Consider the following 17652-nt stretch of genomic DNA (forward strand, 5'->3'; position numbering starts at 1 on the left):
AGTTTTAAGATTAAAACTTGATACTATGCCATCAGGCCTTACAAAGCCAAGAATACATTAAGTGCGAAATGGCTGCAAGACTTGCTGCAGACAGCAGGAAACTACTCTGATAGGTGAGAAATTTAGTTTCCAAACTTCCCCCAGTAGTGCGTCAGCATTGAGAAAGCAAAAGAGACAATTAAAGAGCCCATGTAGTCACTTATAATTGAAAGATTTTATTGGATTTACAAAAAATTCAAGAGCTAAAAATCACATTTACACCACAGTGCCATAATTGTAACTTTTCTAAACTTGTTTACAATCACTTTAGGCCTTTGGAGCCTGGAATCAAGTATCAGAATGCGGGTTTTATTACATTTAAAGCGCGCAGTGCCACCGACGTCATCTCACACACCGGACTAAAGAGGCCGGCGGTTTCCCGGACAAGGGGCATCTTCATACAGTCCCTGCAGAGAGCGTCCCCGCGGTGCTCGTGCGTAAAAAAGGTAAAACGAAGACAGAGCGCTGGAAGTGCACGCCGCGTCAAAACAAATTCCCACCCAAAAAAGGGGGAGGGGAGAAAAATAAAATAGTGAGCTCCAAATTGTGTTGAAGGAGAACATTTTGAGCTTTGGGGAGTAACGTCGCGTGCCCAGTCCAGCAGTGCCAACATCAGTCCGGTCATTAGGACCAGCCGAGGAGTAGGGAGGCCGCAGCCGCCAGCGGCAGCAGCAGCGTGAAGGCGTCGGCCGTCCCGCAGCCGCTCGCGGTGGTCATGGCAATGGTCACGGTCATGTTCATGGTGCCGGCCGTAGTAGTGTTGGGGGAGTCTGTGGCGCTGCTGGACTGGGCCTGGACCACCTGCAACGCACAAGACCATCATCATCGGTTCTTTATACATGAACAGAAGAAGAGTCCCTTGTACGCATGCGTAAACATGACCAAGGACGCAAACGAGTTGACCAAGATGCAACCATTTCAGCCGGTTTGAAAAGTAAATGTCCAAATCATTTGAATACTCTAAAGCGGGGTTCAAACTTAAGCAAAACGTTGGCACAATGCGTATCGAAGTTTAACAGTTCACAAATCAACCAATTACACTTATTCCTCAAATAAAATAAGTCTAATTGGACAGCAAATTCTTGGGTCCCAGAGGATACAATTAAAGTTACTTTTCCTATACAAATACGTACGGTCAACGTCCCGCTCAAGTGAGAGCCGAAGTGAGGGAGACACTAAAACACGACGAACCTGTGATGAGATGAGATGGAGAGCCAGCAGGAGAGCTCCGAGGTAAGCGAGACACATCTTATTCATGTTGGCGGGGAGAGAGGTGGAAGTCTGGGCTCGCTGCTGCGCTCGGCTCGGGTACTCTCGGTTAGTCGGGGAGTCGGATGAATGACAGGGGAGATGCAGCCGCGAGCGTTATATACCCCCCACTGACATCATCAGCCACTCTATGCCACCTGCTGCATAGACGATGTCGTGTTGCATTCAGGTGCTGTCGGAAATATATTGATATCACGTCAAGCGCACGTAAACGACTTTAATTCCACCACAGTAACATGTATTTTATTCAGAACTGTGGAGTTGTAGTTAGTCATTATGTCCACTGCATGCTAAAGCTGAACACATTACTCTAAACGGGAGACAGAAGTCCGCGCCACCTTCGTCAAGGCAGACGCAGTGGCACGAGGACCATTCCGGGGGAAACCTTCAAAATAAAACAACCGAACCACACACTGCAGCTCCTTTGATGATACTATTCTGTGTTACTAATATTCTGTCCACCCCCCACATGTATGTTCTGAGATCTGATACAATCAATACGAACTACAAGACCAATAGTATCTATATGAATTATTGTCATCGTTTTAATAATAATCTGTATTCATACTTGTTATAATATTGTTAATTTTCTGGTTGAGAAGTATGGAGTTGAAGAACCATAGTGTGACCGCTGGGTTAAAGTCTCAAACTTGAAGTGTATATTATGAATGAAGATTATTATTATTTGTATTATATTTATTATTATTATTATTAATTTGAAATAGTGAGAATGTGTGTATGTTTCCAATTAAAGGCTGTGGAGTTGTAGCGCTGATTCTCAAGCACTGTCAAGCTTTACACAATAAATACGTGCACTTCTGGTAAAAATAAATATAATTTTCAAAATAAAACCCCTCAAACAGACAACTCTGTTGTTATTTCCCAGAATATCCCTTTTGGTGTATAATCTAAGAGAAGAACGCTGTTAAATCACAATTCAATCTAATAACTATCGTTTCCCTCGATGGTGGATCAAAATCGTCCTCCAGCAACCGCTTGCACCACACTAGTTTTAAATGCGACCTGATTTAAAGTTTGACCCAACGCAGTTCCCGTAGTTGTCCTCGCTTCAAGTTGTTCCGGAAGAAACAAAGCATTGCGCAAAGGGCGGAATGTAACACCGCGAAAACTCCTCAGTGTTACAACTCAGAAACAAGCAAACGGTCTTCACTTTTTGTGTGTCTTTCCTTGTCCACGGAGCCACTTCATGCTGCTGTGCCGGGTTTCGGCAGTAAGCCAGACGCTCGCGAGATGGGGACGGAGGTCACACCGGGGAGGCGGCCTCCTCCACCGGGCTCTCTCCTTCAGCTCCAGCCGCTGTCATGGAGTAAGTCCAGGCGAAGCCAGCGCGCAGCCCGCAGAGGCAGGCTCTGCTCAGGGGCTGTACCGAGACACGGTGCTCCTCCCCCGGTCCGAGTTCCCGATGAGGCTGACTGGACAGAAGCTGTTGGACCGAGAAGTCCAGATCCAGCAGGTAGGACGAGCTACAACTCTAGGGGTTTATTCTTCATATCGACATGGCTAGGTGTCGCATAATAAGTGACTTATCGCCCTCCATACTTCGATAACTGTCTCACAGTCTCTCACTGGTCAAACACTGCTACCGGGAGCTCGATAGCAATGACGCATTGCTTTTTGTCACATGAAAAATATGAATTCTCGCCACTTTCTGCAGGAGTGTGGCTTTGCAGACTTGTACTCCTGGCAAAGAGAGAGGAAGGCCAAGAAGGAGTTCTGCCTCCACGATGGACCCCCGTATGCCAACGGAGACCCACATGTAGGACATGCACTCAACAAGGTGATCCGTTAGCCGCCACTTTGTCACCTTTCAGATATTCCCTTCTGTTATGGTGACAACCTTTTGACAGTCGTCAACACCATTAAGTCGTTGTCGTTGTTGTTGTTGTTGTTGTTGTAAGAGCTCTAAGCTTCCTGGGTGCCGAAACAAACAAACATGTCTCACTTGGTCCAGATCCTGAAGGATATCCGAAACCGCTTTGAGATGCTGCGGGGGCGGCAGGTCCACTACATCCCCGGGTGGGACTGCCACGGCCTGCCCATCGAGCTGAAGGCCCTGGGGGAGTTGGGGACCAGCGGCCTCAGCCCCCTGGAGATCAGACAGAAAGGTAGAGACAGCTGGACGGACGAGACCGCTGTTTGTTTTTTTTTCTTCTTTTTTCGCAGCTGCTGTAATGTTTTCCTCCCATGCAGCGCGGCAGTTCGCGGAGGGCGCCATAGCTCGCCAGAAGGCGGCCTTCCAGCGCTGGGGGTTGATGGCGGACTGGGATCAGTGCTACTACACGTATGACGGGGCCTACGAGGCCGCTCAGCTGAAAGTCTTCCAAGGGATGCATGGCAAGGTGTGCAACTCTGCAAGCACTCGCATGGCATCGTGAAAAGACTCAATAACCTAACTAGTACCATACTAGTTATTATAATAATAGGGGATTACTGCACAGTATTCTTCTCCAGAGAGCCTAATATTGATTTTTCTTCTTTGTGGTTTTCAGGGGTTCATCTACCAGGACTACAAGCCAGTCTTCTGGTCCCCTTCATCCAGGTGAGTCGGTTTGCTGACGCAGAGGTCGCTGCCTAGCGGCCTCAGTATTTAGAATCTTGGCCACTGTGGTCCGCTTCGATCCGGTCTCTGTCTCCTGTAGAACGGCCCTAGCAGAGGCCGAGTTGGAGTACAACCCTGAGCACGTGAGCAGAGCCATCTACACCACATTCCCCCTGAGCACACTGCCACCTGAGATGGCTTCAGAGGGTAAGACACACACACACACACACACACACACACACACACACACACACGGTCACAAGTGTACAGGGTTCTTACGGTCATGTAAAACCTGGAAAAGTCATGGAATTAAATAATAATAATCCTAAAAGTTCATTTACGCTGAGTTTGAAATAATTAATATTCTTTTAAAAGAAAGACGCTCAGAACATAAGCAGGCATACATACAGGCATCTATATAAATGTTTATTCTTTTAATCAAACTATTGTCTCTCATTCATTTGTGTCATTTAAGGTTTACTGTATGCTTTGTATTCTCATTGTTAGTTTAAATACTACATTCTCTCACTTTTTACTGTTTACACCCAGATTTCACTAAATGTTTGGTTAAAAGTCATGGAAAAGTCATGGAAATCTGTGTGTGTGTGTGTGTATGTGTGTGTGTATGTGTGTGTGTGTGTGTGTGTGTGTGTGTGTGTGTGTGTGTGTGTGTGTGTGTGTGTGTGTGTGTGTGTCAGCAGGATTAGAGAGTGTTGTCTCTGTGTTGGTGTGGACCACACAGCCCTGGACCATTCCCGCCAACCAAGCCGTCTGCTACATGCCCAACGCCCAGTGAGTAGCAGCAGCACACTGTGAATGTTATACAGCGGCTAGCCGTCTAAAACTCAATTATAGTCCGTTTGTTATCTCACAACACCAAGAAAACCGGCAAATATTCACATTTCAGAGGCTGAAATTAAAGATTTTTAGGGAAATTGCTTTGAAAAACATTCTTGAACTCAATTATCTGAATTTGCACGTCAATTTCATGCCGTAGGACTAATTGATTAATGGACTAAATCATCTCAACCCAGATGTTTGGCCATCTTTAGTATTTTATAATTACTTGTATGCCATTTCTTACATCAGTGGTGTCCCTGAAACCACATTTCCCATCAACCCTGTGTTTTCTGACCCAACGCACATCTGTATTGAGGATTCCCAGGAGCAGAGACATGGTGGAGGGACAGAACAGTGATTGCTCGGTAGAGTCAAACCAATGCTGGATTTCTGACCGGTGCTGGAGTTTAGGTGTTAGACATTTTTAACTTTTCAAACCTTAACGTGACTCAGCGGTCCCCGTTGTTTGCAGGTACTCTGTGGTGAAGAGGGCGGACAACTCTCAGCTGCTGTTGGTGGCCACTGAGCGCACAGCCAGCGTGGCAGCACTGCTGGCCACAGAGCTGGAGAGTGTAGGCACCTTCACAGGTAGTGAACACACACTCACACACACACACTCACACTCACACACACGCACTCATGCTTCGCGTCAGTTCCAAACATAACCACCCTGATGTCCTCCTGTCCCTCTGTTGCAAGGCTCCCAACTTGAGGGCGGGATCTGCAAACATCCCACAATTCCTGACAAGGAAGTGCCGCTATTGCCAGCCAATCACGTGACTATGGCGAAAGGAACGGGATTGGTCCACACGGCGCCAGCTCACGGCATGGAGGACTACAGTGTGGCGTCACAGTTTAAACTGTCTGTGGTACGTTCTGTGACTGCGACAATTTTGATAGTTCATTCATTGTTTCAGTCATTTATCTGGACAAGGAAGCAAAGCGTCTCTATGTAACTATGTGTGCTTTTCTTCCGCCACAGGAGTGCATGGTGGACGAGGACGGCAAGTTCACGGACCTGGCCGGCCCTGAGCTACAGAATCTGTCTGTGATGACAGAAGGCACTGACAAAGGTACAGAAGGGGGACACACTTAGTTAGCCCATGTGTGGTGTGGGTGGGCGAGTGCATGCGTGGTTTTGTTTTCACATCTCTTTCTGTGCTTCGTGTTTTGTGCGCTAGTGATCTCAATGCTGGCGGAGAGCGGCGCTCTGGTGAAGGAGGAGCAGTGCGTCCACAGCTACCCGTACGACTGGAGGACCAAGCAGCCCGTCGTCATCAGGCCCAGTGAACAGTGGTTTATCAACACGGCGTCGCTTAAAGACAAGGCCAAGGTAAAGCTGGGAGACATATTTTTAGTTTGTATTGAGTTTGTATTAGCTGCAAAAAATAAATGTGCATGTGCGTGTGTAGGAGGCACTGCAGAAGGTGCGTGTTTTGCCAGAGTCGGCAAGGGGCAGCCTGCTGACTATGCTGGACAGACGGACGTACTGGTGCATCTCCAGACAACGAAGCTGGGGCGTCCCGATCCCAGTCTTCTACCACAGAGAGACGGGAGAGGCTCTCATCAACAAGTAGGCTTGTTTGGATCTTGTCTTTTTTGGGGTCTGTAGTTGTCTGATTTTATTTTATTTATTTATTCCTGACATTTTTTTTGTTTCTGGCTCAACCATGTAAAGCCCTTTTGTAAATGTGTTGTATTATTATTAACCTCCTTCCTGTCTCTGCAGACACACCGTGTCCCATCTAGCAGAGCTCTTCAAAGAAAAGGGCAGTGACTGTTGGTGGGAGCTTCCTATTGAAACTTTGCTGCCAGAAAAAGTGCTCAAGAACGTGAGTGTGCTGCATGTTTGTCAGTGTGTCTGTGAGATAAAGAGAATAGGAGAGTGACGCATCACATGATATCAGCCATGGTAAGAGATAATCCCCCCCGTATGATGAATATTATAGTTATTAATGCCTCTTTTTGTCAAAAGTGGACACAGCTTACTTTAAAGAAAGGCAAAAATAAGATAACCAGAGCTCAGAAAAATGCATTACAAATGTTTTAAAAACATCAACCTATTAGAGTAACACAGTCCAACTGGCTTCTTTTCCTCTGGCTCATTGTGTTGGTGAACGCCTCAGATCTTCCACTGAACTCTACCTTCCCAGCAGGAACAATAAGTCACAGCTAAACACAGATATTTTTGTCAGATGCTGGAGTTTGAGTTCCAGATGTTCTTAACCTAGCTTTGAATATGATTATTAATATTGTCGCCTGCTTTCTGTGGGCCAACTGACTAATCAGCATTTTCTCTATCGCGTGTCCTTCTCAGAGTAAAGCTGGTCCAGTGACGGACTACGTTCGTGGAGAAGACGTCTTGGACATCTGGTTTGACAGCGGAGCTTCATGGGCCGCTGTGCTAGAAGGTACCAAGAACACAGAGAAATAGTCAAATCTAATGATTCAAGTTTTACTTTCTTTTATTTGATATTGTCCATAGATATTGAGGATGTTGCTCCTCAACTCATCAGGGTTGTTCTCAGAACAATGACTTCAATGACTGCCAGCTTTCCAAATGCCTTTAATCAACTCTCCAGTCGTTGGTCTGCAGGTGAAAGTGTTTGTTGTTGTAATGCGCCTTTCGGCCACAGGGGGCGATGTGCGCCACTGCCCTGTGTTCTATGTAGGACTAAAAGCATTCCTGTTTTCTTCCAGGGGAGTTTCATATGTCACAAAAGGTAAACACGAGATATGTTGTATGTTAGCACGGTATGTAAATGTGAACTCACCTGGGAGGAAACGGGAATGCTTTTAGTCCTATTTGGAACAGCCTCGTGTGGCGTAAATGAGTATTACAACAACGACAAACACGCCTGTCAAAACCTTTTGTTTTCATCTGTTAGAACAGTGTAAAATAAAAAAGTAGCTCCTGAGATTATCCTGCCAAAACCCTCTTAAGTCATAAACTATTAGATAAAAGATACAACTATTCCCATCCCACTGAGAAAATGGATCACCACAATATTTAGTTCTTGCCACTTGCCTCTCAGGGCTTCTGTGGGCGTGACTTTATGGATGGCAACTAATTATGTGTCGCGCCTCGCTGACCATAACCCATTCTCTCATAATGCTTGTGAAAATGAATCCAAGACCAAATCACTTGGTAAGGGGAAGCCGTTCAAAGTCGCCGTTTGCTTTTGTGTTGTCATTTCCCAGAGGAGATGGAGGGAGACTCTGAGGAGCCCGAGTCGCGTCTCAGCTGGCTCCCCGCTCAGCTGCGCAAACCTCTGGCCGCAGGTTGTCTGATCACCATCCTGCACATAGGCCTCTGCCTGCAGCTGTGTCTTTGTCCCTCTCCGTCTCGGTTTATTCGTCCCTTGCAAATGTCCCCCAGGTCTCATCTTCCCTCTCCTGCGCCCAAATACTGGAAGTCCTTCAGTCCAATTCAGCATATTGATTAATGCTCCTCACAGCACGTGTGAATGTGTTAATGCACACCAAAACGTGGACACACTCTCTCCTCTCTTTGGCTATTTTGGGCTGTTTGGACAAGGCATGCTTATGGAGTCTTCAGCTATGGTCACCTTTTGAGTGCACACATGCTACATTGGATGTCCCACACTAACACTGGCTGGTCTCTCTTGTCTTCTCCAGACGTTTCTCTCCTCTGGGCCGGTCTTCACGTGCACTAACTGTTTCCTTTATGGAATCTGTGTGACTGTAGAAATAACTGACTCGCGCCTCTTTTCTCTGCGACCCTAACCCTCCAGAGCCCGACTCCAGGGCAGACGCATATGTGGAAGGGAAGGACCAGCTCGGAGGCTGGTTTCAGTCCTCGCTGCTCACCAGTGTAGCCGTCAGGAACAAGGCCCCTTACAAGTGAGTGCCCCGCGTGCCACTGTACATTGTCCCAGTGTGTCCCAGATACATTGAATTGCAACTTCCATAGGAGTATTGCAACATAGTGGATACACATGTCTAAAATGCTGTCTGGTAGACATTGCTTCTACAAACCTACAAGAAGGTGGTGATTGGTCATTGGTGTAACTGATAGTGACTCGTACAATCCACCATTTCATTCCTAGACGCCCACCTCTTTCAAACCCCACGCCTTCCCTGAGCAATGTAGCCCTTCTGGTGAATATTTGAAGTCTCAAGCCTATGCACCGATAATTCCAATGACATCATCAACCTTTAGAAATCTCCTTCGGAGCCACAGAAGCCATTATACGACGGCTTTCACAGTAATGAACCCGAACTTGATGTTCATAAATTGGTGGCGTTACTCTTTAGGCAACAATTGATGACACAGATAACACACAAAAAAGGATACTAAACCGCTAAAAATACTGCATATATTTTGATTAAACTTAAGAGTAATAAATACAATATCCTATTTTTGCTGATGTTTGCACATGTGTGCAGGTCTCTGGTGGTCCATGGCTTCGCTGTCACTGAAAAAGGAGAGAAGATGTCCAAGTCTCTGGGCAACGTTGTGGACCCCGATGTAGTTATTAATGGAGGGAAGGTAGGTCAGGGGAGAGATGCTCTGAGAAACTGTCCTGCTATATAAATAGGTTTGGATTTATTCTCACGAAGAAAAGAACAGCGTTCTGTGATCGTGAAGTGACTGTTCCCTCTTCAGGACCCCAGTGTGCCGGCCTACGGGGCGGACGTGCTGCGTTGGTGGGTGGCGGAGTCCAACGTCTTCTCCGAGGTTCAGATCGGACCCACGGCGCTCAACTCGGCCAGAGACAGTATCGGCAAGGTACCAGAGCCGCGAGGACACGGCGCAAAGTGGCCCGTTTTCTTGTTCCAGCTCTTTCACACTCCGTGTGCCCGTTTTTATCTTCTCAGCTGAGGAACACCCTGAAGTTCCTGCTCGGCAACCTGCAGGGCTTCGACCCACGTGTGCGGGCCGTGGACCCCAAAGAGATGCACTACATCGATCAGTACATGCTGCACCAGCTCCGCGAGTACAGCATCAAGGTGTGTCTAGCTGCACGACGGGTTCCTCTCGGCCACAACGGTATGAGCCGCTGACGTGTGCGTGTGTGCGTGTGTGTGTGTGTGTGTGCGTGTGTGTGTGTGTGTGTGTGTGTGTGTGCGCAGGTGACAGACGCCTACAGTGAGTTTGATGCCGGCAGGGCCATCCGTGTCCTCCAAGCCTTCATCACCAGAGACCTCTCCAGCTTCTATTTCAGCATCATCAAAGACAGGTGAAGGCCACAAAAGAAAAGCCGTGCTTGTATTCTTCCAACCCCCATGGCCTCCTCAGAGACAATTTGGGCTTTCTTCATTTTTCTATCCTTTTGGCAAAAACAAACATTTAAAGGGTTACAATTCTGAAAATGAATGCGTATTTGGTTGATGTTGTATAAAAGAAGTCCGTGAAAGTGGAAAATAATATTACTATTTAATTTCACAGCAGTTTTTGACGCAGGCATTTTTGTTTTCGATGGCATCAGAGCACCATTTTTATTTTTGGAGTGGGGCTCATTACGTATCTTTCTAAACTCTCGTATCTCTTTGTCTTTCGTTGTCTGGTCCTTTTTTAATTTTGCCTCTTTTGATCAGGTTGTACTGTGATCCAGAGGACTCGCTGGGCAGAAGATCATGCCAGACCGTTTTGGAGGAAATTCTGGACGGGGTGACCAGATCCATAGCTCCAATCCTGCCACATCTCGCTGAAGAGGTGTACCTGCACGCTCCAGGACACGACGGTACGCGGCAGCCGGCCTGTGCTCTTACGCCTGTGCAACCGCGCCGCCTCTGAACACGTGTTGTGTCCTCTTGCAGAAGGGGAGACTCTATTTAAGAGCGGCTGGATAAAAAGCAGCTCGGTGTGGCGGCGCCCAGGATTGGAGGAGGCAGTGGAGGGGGCCTGTGCCATCAGGGACTCCTTCCTGTCTTCCATCCCGGGAAAAAATGCAGCTCAGTACGACCTCACCATCGCCATCGAACCCGGTTTGCTGTTTGAGCTCATTGAGGTAAATCAAATGCGGAGGCAATGGGCCAATATTTAAAGTATAGTGATGGCTTCCAGTTCTTTAACTATTTTCTCTAAACATTTTCGGCAAGCCTTGAGAAACTCCACACATCACTGTGTCGTCACTTACAGGGTGCTAGAGTCATGCACACATGATGATGATAATATATTATATGAAGTGACATAACATCCTAAAAAGGTTTACAATACTATCGATCCATCATGATTAGATGACAACATAAAATATGCTACACACATGTTGCAAATTTTTCTTTCTATATTGTCCATCTCATAACCTTCCTCCTCTCCACTCCCAGTCCCTGCAAGAGGACGCCACCTCCACCTCCTCCCAGCTGGCCGAGCTGATGACGGCGGCGCGGGTCAACCTGAGCAGCGCTCTCCCCAGAGACCTTCCTCCAGAGGCCCCGCTGAGCCACGGCAGCTTCCTCATCAACCTGGAGGGTGAGGAACGGCAGCGCTGAGCTAGTCCAGAGACGGCTGCAGAGAGGAATCAAGTAGAGTTTGTGCCATGTCTGAAGAGACCTTTCTCACAGCGCCGTTATTATCACTTGTGTTATTACACTTGTGTAACACTACGCGTCTCGAGAACGGTACATCTCCTTCAGATTTGGTACAAACGTCCCCCTGGACTTGAGGATGACCTGATTGGGTTTTGGATGGTCAAAGGTCAAGGTCACTGTGACCTTGAGTATATCTCGTTAACACCATATCTCAGGAATGTCTTGAGTGAATCTCTTCAGATTTGGCTCAAACATCCACCTGGGACTCGAGGTTTTGGAGCTCAAAGGTCACTGCGACCTCACAAACCACATTCTGGGCCAGAACTGAAGAATTGATAAGCTAATTATGATAAACTCGCACGAATGTCTTAATAGGATTTTTTTTTTTTTTTTTATGATGGAAATGATATTTTTTGTACAGATGTGGATGTAAACTGTTACTCGACTGGTTGATGGAGGTTAGCGACCACGAGGTGGTCATTTTAGTTCCCATTGTTTGAAACGGCTTCTCGTTATATTTAAGTTGTGTGATCATACACATGTTGTCTCTCTCTGGTCAGGTGGGGTCATACGAGAGGACAGCGCCTACAGCATAGCGGCGGTGCCCACCTCTGCCGCCAGGTGCCCGCGGTGCCGCCGCTACACCGCCGACTCGGCGGACTGCCTGTGCCCGCGCTGCCAGACCATCGTTTCACAGGCGTACTGACTACAGCCACACACACCCAGTCGCCGTGACGACCAGTGAACATGGCCTCGGCCGTTTTGTTCCCCTGCTTCCGGGTGAAGTTCTTCTTGGGGGCTGAACAGAGACCAGGTTTCACCATCAGCTGTGCTTTCTTTCTCCCAGTCCTGCAGCTTTGCACGCGGCTGGCTTTTGGGGAAAAATGTCCTTAATAGCAGAAAACAAAGCATTGTGTCTGGATGGTCTGCAGGCTGAAATGTATTATGCACTTACAAAACCACGAGGCTGAATGTCCATGTTGCGTTCTTTGTTGTTTTTTCCCCCGAGCACCAGCGACTTCTTTTCCAATCGACACGATGAAGATGTCTGGCAACGTCACTGAGGATGAAGACACTGCACCAAACCATCCGAAGATGGCTTCCTGTGTGTTTAATGGGAATACTTGTATTTTCTTAGAGGGGATGCCATTCACGTGGCTTATCAGTTTTTTTTTTTTTTTTTAAATGTGTAAATACACGGGAGAGGAGTGCATTACTCTGAGTGTCACTATGTGACAACAGAAGAGAATCTATATCGGGTTTGCGTAAGTTTTTGTAAACGCTTACCGCTATTAATAAATCCTGTTCCTTGGAAATGTTCCCATAAAGTTGAAGGTGTATGGAAAAGAAATTCTCTAAATTATAAATAAATGGTATACTATGACATTTTGACTTTGACATATATATATATATATATATATATATATATGCCTATTTTAATGGCATTTTTTAATGAAGTACTATACTGACATGCAAAACTATACATTTTTCAACATAATGCGATTCTTTTCAACATACTCAAATACCTTTTTATTGTACCGTCATTAGGACTCAGCAAAGATGCAATTAATCATAAAATCTCCCATTCCGGCCTCAATTTGATTTGATGAATATCTGTTAACAAGTAACAAACTCCACCTACCAGCATCTCTGAAGCTCAGTAACAAAGATGTTATGTTTAATGAATACAAAGACGTGGATGAGTGATCATTCAGGGTCAATGCATTATTTGATTGAGAGCAGTGACGTCATGAAGACAAGACAAACATACAGTCAGCCAGGTACGAGAAATAGGGCCCTGAGTGTGATGAGTCGCCAGTACTTCTAAAATCCTGATTTTATCTTGCCTAAACTTTACCTTAATATTTAAGTACAAAAATAAGAATAAATACTACAGGGAATTAATGTGAATTAAAATGTATATGTTACAGAGAAACAAGAGAAATCTCAGAAAACAATGTGAGCAAACAAGCTCATCTGTATAAAGATAAGAAGTATTATACATTAAGACATTAATACACATAATATGTGTATATATTATATATTTTTTTATATGTATATATTTTTAATACATATATTTTAATTTACCTTTAACTTTTATATATATATATATTTTATTTTTTTTTGTTTAATATTTTTAATATATATAAAAAAACATTTAAAAAAAAAAAAATAAAACTTTTTTTGTAACTGCCTTTCCTTGGGGGGGGATCAGGCATCATCATATCATGCATCAGGTGCACCACGATAATACATGTATGTGTAGGAACCCCCTTGGTGACAATTACTGAACTTCCAACCCCAATTGGTTGTCTATAGGTCCATTTTGTGGGAGGAAACTGATGCTGGATCAGGAAACCCACCTAACCCGAGATAGTGCAATCTCCCACACTGCGAGGGTTGCGAACCCCGGTCTCTCAGGTGTGCGGAAGTGTAGTTGTTCAAGCGGTACGAGTTTGAACCACTACACCATCGAGTTAGCCATGAATATAGGTGCACAATGTCATATTTATCGTCTCCTTTTTCTATCATTATTGGTTCATGTTGTTATTAGTTGCGTCAGTAAGCTATATTAGAAGACGGAATACACAATTGTAGGATAATTGTAAAAAAAAAAAAAAAACTTAAATATGAAAATAAGCACGTCGAAACCCAGGGCGACGTGACGCGTTGTTCTTGTGTCACGTGACCAAGCCGCTGTTCTGACTGAGTGAAGAAGAAAAATAAATGCGCGCGCCCGCTCCTCTTCAGAAGGGATAATAATGGAGCACTGACACCACGATGTTCTAACAGTACAATGGCAAATAAACTCAGAGTAACCTCTTTTATCTCTCTACTGAGAAGCAGGAGATGATCATGAAGGCATGTGAGGAAGTCAATACCGTAGACATTCACAGCAAACGCGTTGCGAATATTCCAACGTTTTTGCAACGTTGTTGCCGTGAACGCAGCTTTAAAATGCGTCAGTGTTGAGAAAATGTATCGGCTAATTTGAAGTGCTTCATCACCCAGATCAATCAGATTATATTTACGAATAAATATATACTTATGAGGATATACGTACTGTATGCACGTATGAATCATGTACTATATATGTGTATATGAGTTTGAATATGTGCATGGGCGGATCAGTATGTATGCATTATTCATAATCAGAAATTCAATCAATTGAAGCAGTGAAAACCGAGAAAGCCTGACCTACGTCATCTTATCCTGACAATTAGCCCGCTAACTCAGTAAGCCAGGTACGAGAAACAGGGCCCAGGTATGAACGGACTCCCTCTACTGGTGAACTGCAGTATTACAACTGTTAAAGCATTGAGAACGCGCTCTTGCACCCGACATGTATATATTTTCCACACGTAACATCAACATTAGTTAGCGTCAACAAGCACGTATCACTGTACTTTATGCCTTCAAAGTAAAAGCACTTCCTGTTTACATGCTCTTCACAATAAGATTAAATCATGTAATAAAACAAGTTACAACACTGTGGAAAGGCTTTCAGCCTGGGCAGTATTGTTGTGACCCCAAGGAGGAACAGGCTGTCGGATAAAAGATTCAAGAGACTTTCACTCATGCGATACAATCGCTATTTTGAAGAGTAGAGAAAAATGATAAACTTCATAGGATATAGTGACTTTCTGTTTATTTAGGCAATGATGAAGTAGATGTTCTGTTTATTTAATTGCATTTTCTGTTTCTATTTTATGGGAAAAAGTGCCATTAATTTTTCTATTTTTCTTAAACCACTACAATGATTCCTATAACAAGCTGGTTTTGTTCTTAGGAGTCGGCCCCCATTTGGTTTAGTGGGGTCTCATGTTTCCAAAAGCCTGTTTTCAATGTGTTATGCTGTTTGACCTGAATGTCCCCACCATACACAGCCTCTTGTATCCTGTTGTTTGTGGATTTTAAAGTGAGGCAAAAACTTAAATATGAAAATAAGCACGTCGAGGCATATTTCTTTGGTCAGACAGTGTGAACAGGGTTAATGTTCGTTCAAGTTAATGGCTGAGTTTTATATGCCATTTTGTTTTACATGTTTACAATTACAATACACTGTGTGGAAAGGCTAAGAGATGCCCTTTATTGAACATTGAAAATAAAGTGATGAAAGGGCCATGATGTTTGTCCAGGTATCTTTGCGGTTAATTTGGACATTTGCTTAAAAAAAATGGAAAGTAAAGTAACTAGTAGTGAAGTTACTTTTCAAATGCAGTAACTAGTAAAGTAATCTAGTTACAATTTTCAGAAGTAACTAGTTACTTTTTCTGAGTAACTACCCCAACACTGCCCGTCATGCTATAAAAAAACATACTTTTTATGCCAATGATATTTTAAAATAAGACCTTTTGACATTATACTGTGACTTCTTTTTTATTTAAATCTTTTTTATTGATTTTACAAATATTTCAGACAGAAAATGTGAACATAGCTGTCCCAACAAGGTTAGCATATACAGGTTATTACATTCAGTTTTATATTGCTTGGGGATAGTGTGACTGTCTGGAGTACAGACAACAAACCAACAAACACATCACCCTGAGGAGAGACTTATGAAAGGTTCCCAAGTCCCTTCGAAGGGGTCACTGGAGTCTCTGAGTGAGAATCTGATCTTTTCGAGTTTTAGATTATTTAGGATCTCAGTTAACCAACTGTTATGTGATGGCGGCAGAATGTGTTTCCACTTGAGTAGTATGAGGCGTCTAGCTAAGAGTGTCGTAAAGGCCAGGATGCAGATCAACTACTTCCAGCGGCTGTGTCCCAAATAGAGCTGTGAGGGGATCAGGGTCTAGTGTTATGCCTAGTACCGTCCCAAGTGTGTCGAATATTTGATCCCAGAACTCTTTTAATTTAGAGCATGACCAAAACATATGGGTATGGTTGGCGGGTGATAATTTGCACCTGTTGCAGCTGTCATTGGTATTTGGGTACATTTTGGCTAGACGGGCGTTTGTATAGTGAACGCGGCACAACATTTTGCATTGTAGTAGCCCATGTCTTGCACAAATAGAGGAAGAGTGGGTTAAGGCCAGAGTGCGAGCCCAGCGGTCGTCAGATACTGGTTTACCAATTTCTCTTTCCCAGGTCCGTCTCAGATGAGATGTCTGACCCGGATTAAGGGAGTCAATGGAACCATAGATAATTGAGATTGAGCGTTTTTGCGTTGGATCTAGAGTAAGCAAGGCGTCAACCATAGATCCTGGGGGGTGATTAGGGAAGTGAGGATATTCCGTTTTAATAAAGTGTAATCTGGAGAAAGCGGAAGAAGTTAGCTTTAGGCAAATTGAACCTAGATGACAGTCTTGCAAAATCAGAAAAGTGCCAATTTTTATAAAAATCTCCAATTTGACGTAAGCCTTTGTCGCGTCACGTATAAAAGGTGGGGTCTGATGTTGAAGGTGAGAATAAGTGGTTTCTAGAGACTGGAGCCTGAGCCGAGGGTTTGTTCAGCCCAAAATGTTTGCGGAATTGTATCCAGATGTTGAGAGAGTTAGTGACTATTGGGTTTTCTGAGATTCCAGGAGTTTTAAGTGGCAGTCGCGCCGTGATGAGGGAGTGGAGGGAAGAGGATAGTTCCATTTGGGCCCACAAGGGGCGGTTTGTTTGCCTGTCATCCATCCAGTGATGTATCTTATCAATGTTGCAGGCCCAGTAGTACTGAATGAAATTGGTAGTGATGTGTCCTTTCGTGTCGAGGCTTCGATGCGCGTGTCGAGTAATCAGGTAGATTTTGGTGAAGCGCGTATCGAGGCTTGTGTCGATGACGTATGCGGTGACGTTCGAAGCCTCGCGAGCCGGCCGTACCACGTGACTGATTCAGAAAATGGTTCGTGGGTTTGCCGTGCGAATTGAAATATAAGGGGCAGCGAAACTCAATGGATTCCCCCCCTTCCGCTCTGTACCAGCTTCATGTGTGCCTCTAAAAGGGTGTTTTATAAAGCAGGCGAAATAGTCTCAAAAAGCCCAGCACTGTGGAAAAGGTCTTATTTTTACTTATTTTTACACCGATGCTCTGACTGAAAGTCATATTCAAACCACTGACAGTCACATCACAACCCTCTCCCAATTTGTTCCGAGTTTTGATTTTGACCCCGCCATTATATCATAAAGATAGACACAATATGAATAAGTTAATAATTGATGTATTGGCGTCACAAACATAATTTATTCAATTTAAAGCTTCACACACCAAAGCCATGGTGTCGTTATGATCACTCTGCCTGTTTTACATGTAGTGTCCACTTGGTGGCGCAGTAGAGCAAATGAAGCTCCATGAAGCTTCGGCACATGAGCGAACCAATTGGATGGAAAACTTCAATGCTTCAGGAAGCTTCATCTCGCCATCACTAGAAATTGGGTAAAGCTAATCCGCCTGACTTTTTAGGAAGTTGTAAGATTGCTTTTGGGTTTGTTAGCCCAAAGAAATGAGAAGATAGTTTGAT

General features: G+C 44.7%; 1 protein-coding gene across 1 annotated transcript; it reads left to right on the forward strand.

The window, feature by feature from the left end:
• Positions 1 to 2515: 2515 nt before the first annotated feature.
• Positions 2516 to 12581, forward strand: iars2 (isoleucyl-tRNA synthetase 2, mitochondrial; the record flags this gene model as incomplete). Its single annotated transcript, XM_079225600.1, has 24 exons — positions 2516 to 2782; positions 2984 to 3106; positions 3281 to 3434; positions 3520 to 3668; positions 3819 to 3868; positions 3969 to 4075; positions 4570 to 4660; positions 5181 to 5296; positions 5408 to 5577; positions 5691 to 5781; positions 5890 to 6041; positions 6121 to 6281; positions 6438 to 6540; positions 7026 to 7119; positions 7910 to 7990; positions 8464 to 8572; positions 9119 to 9221; positions 9339 to 9461; positions 9551 to 9682; positions 9806 to 9912; positions 10271 to 10416; positions 10493 to 10683; positions 11000 to 11144; positions 11764 to 12581. The coding sequence occupies 24 exons, from the start codon at positions 2516 to 2518 to the stop codon at positions 11907 to 11909; spliced, it is 3111 nt and encodes a 1036-aa protein (XP_079081726.1). The 3' UTR covers positions 11910 to 12581.
• Between the last annotated feature and the right edge of the window lie 5071 nt (positions 12582 to 17652).

The sequence above is a fragment of the Taurulus bubalis genome (genome assembly GCF_910589615.1).
Source record: "Taurulus bubalis genome assembly, chromosome: 1".
NCBI classification, from domain to species: Eukaryota; Metazoa; Chordata; class Actinopteri; order Perciformes; family Cottidae; genus Taurulus; species Taurulus bubalis.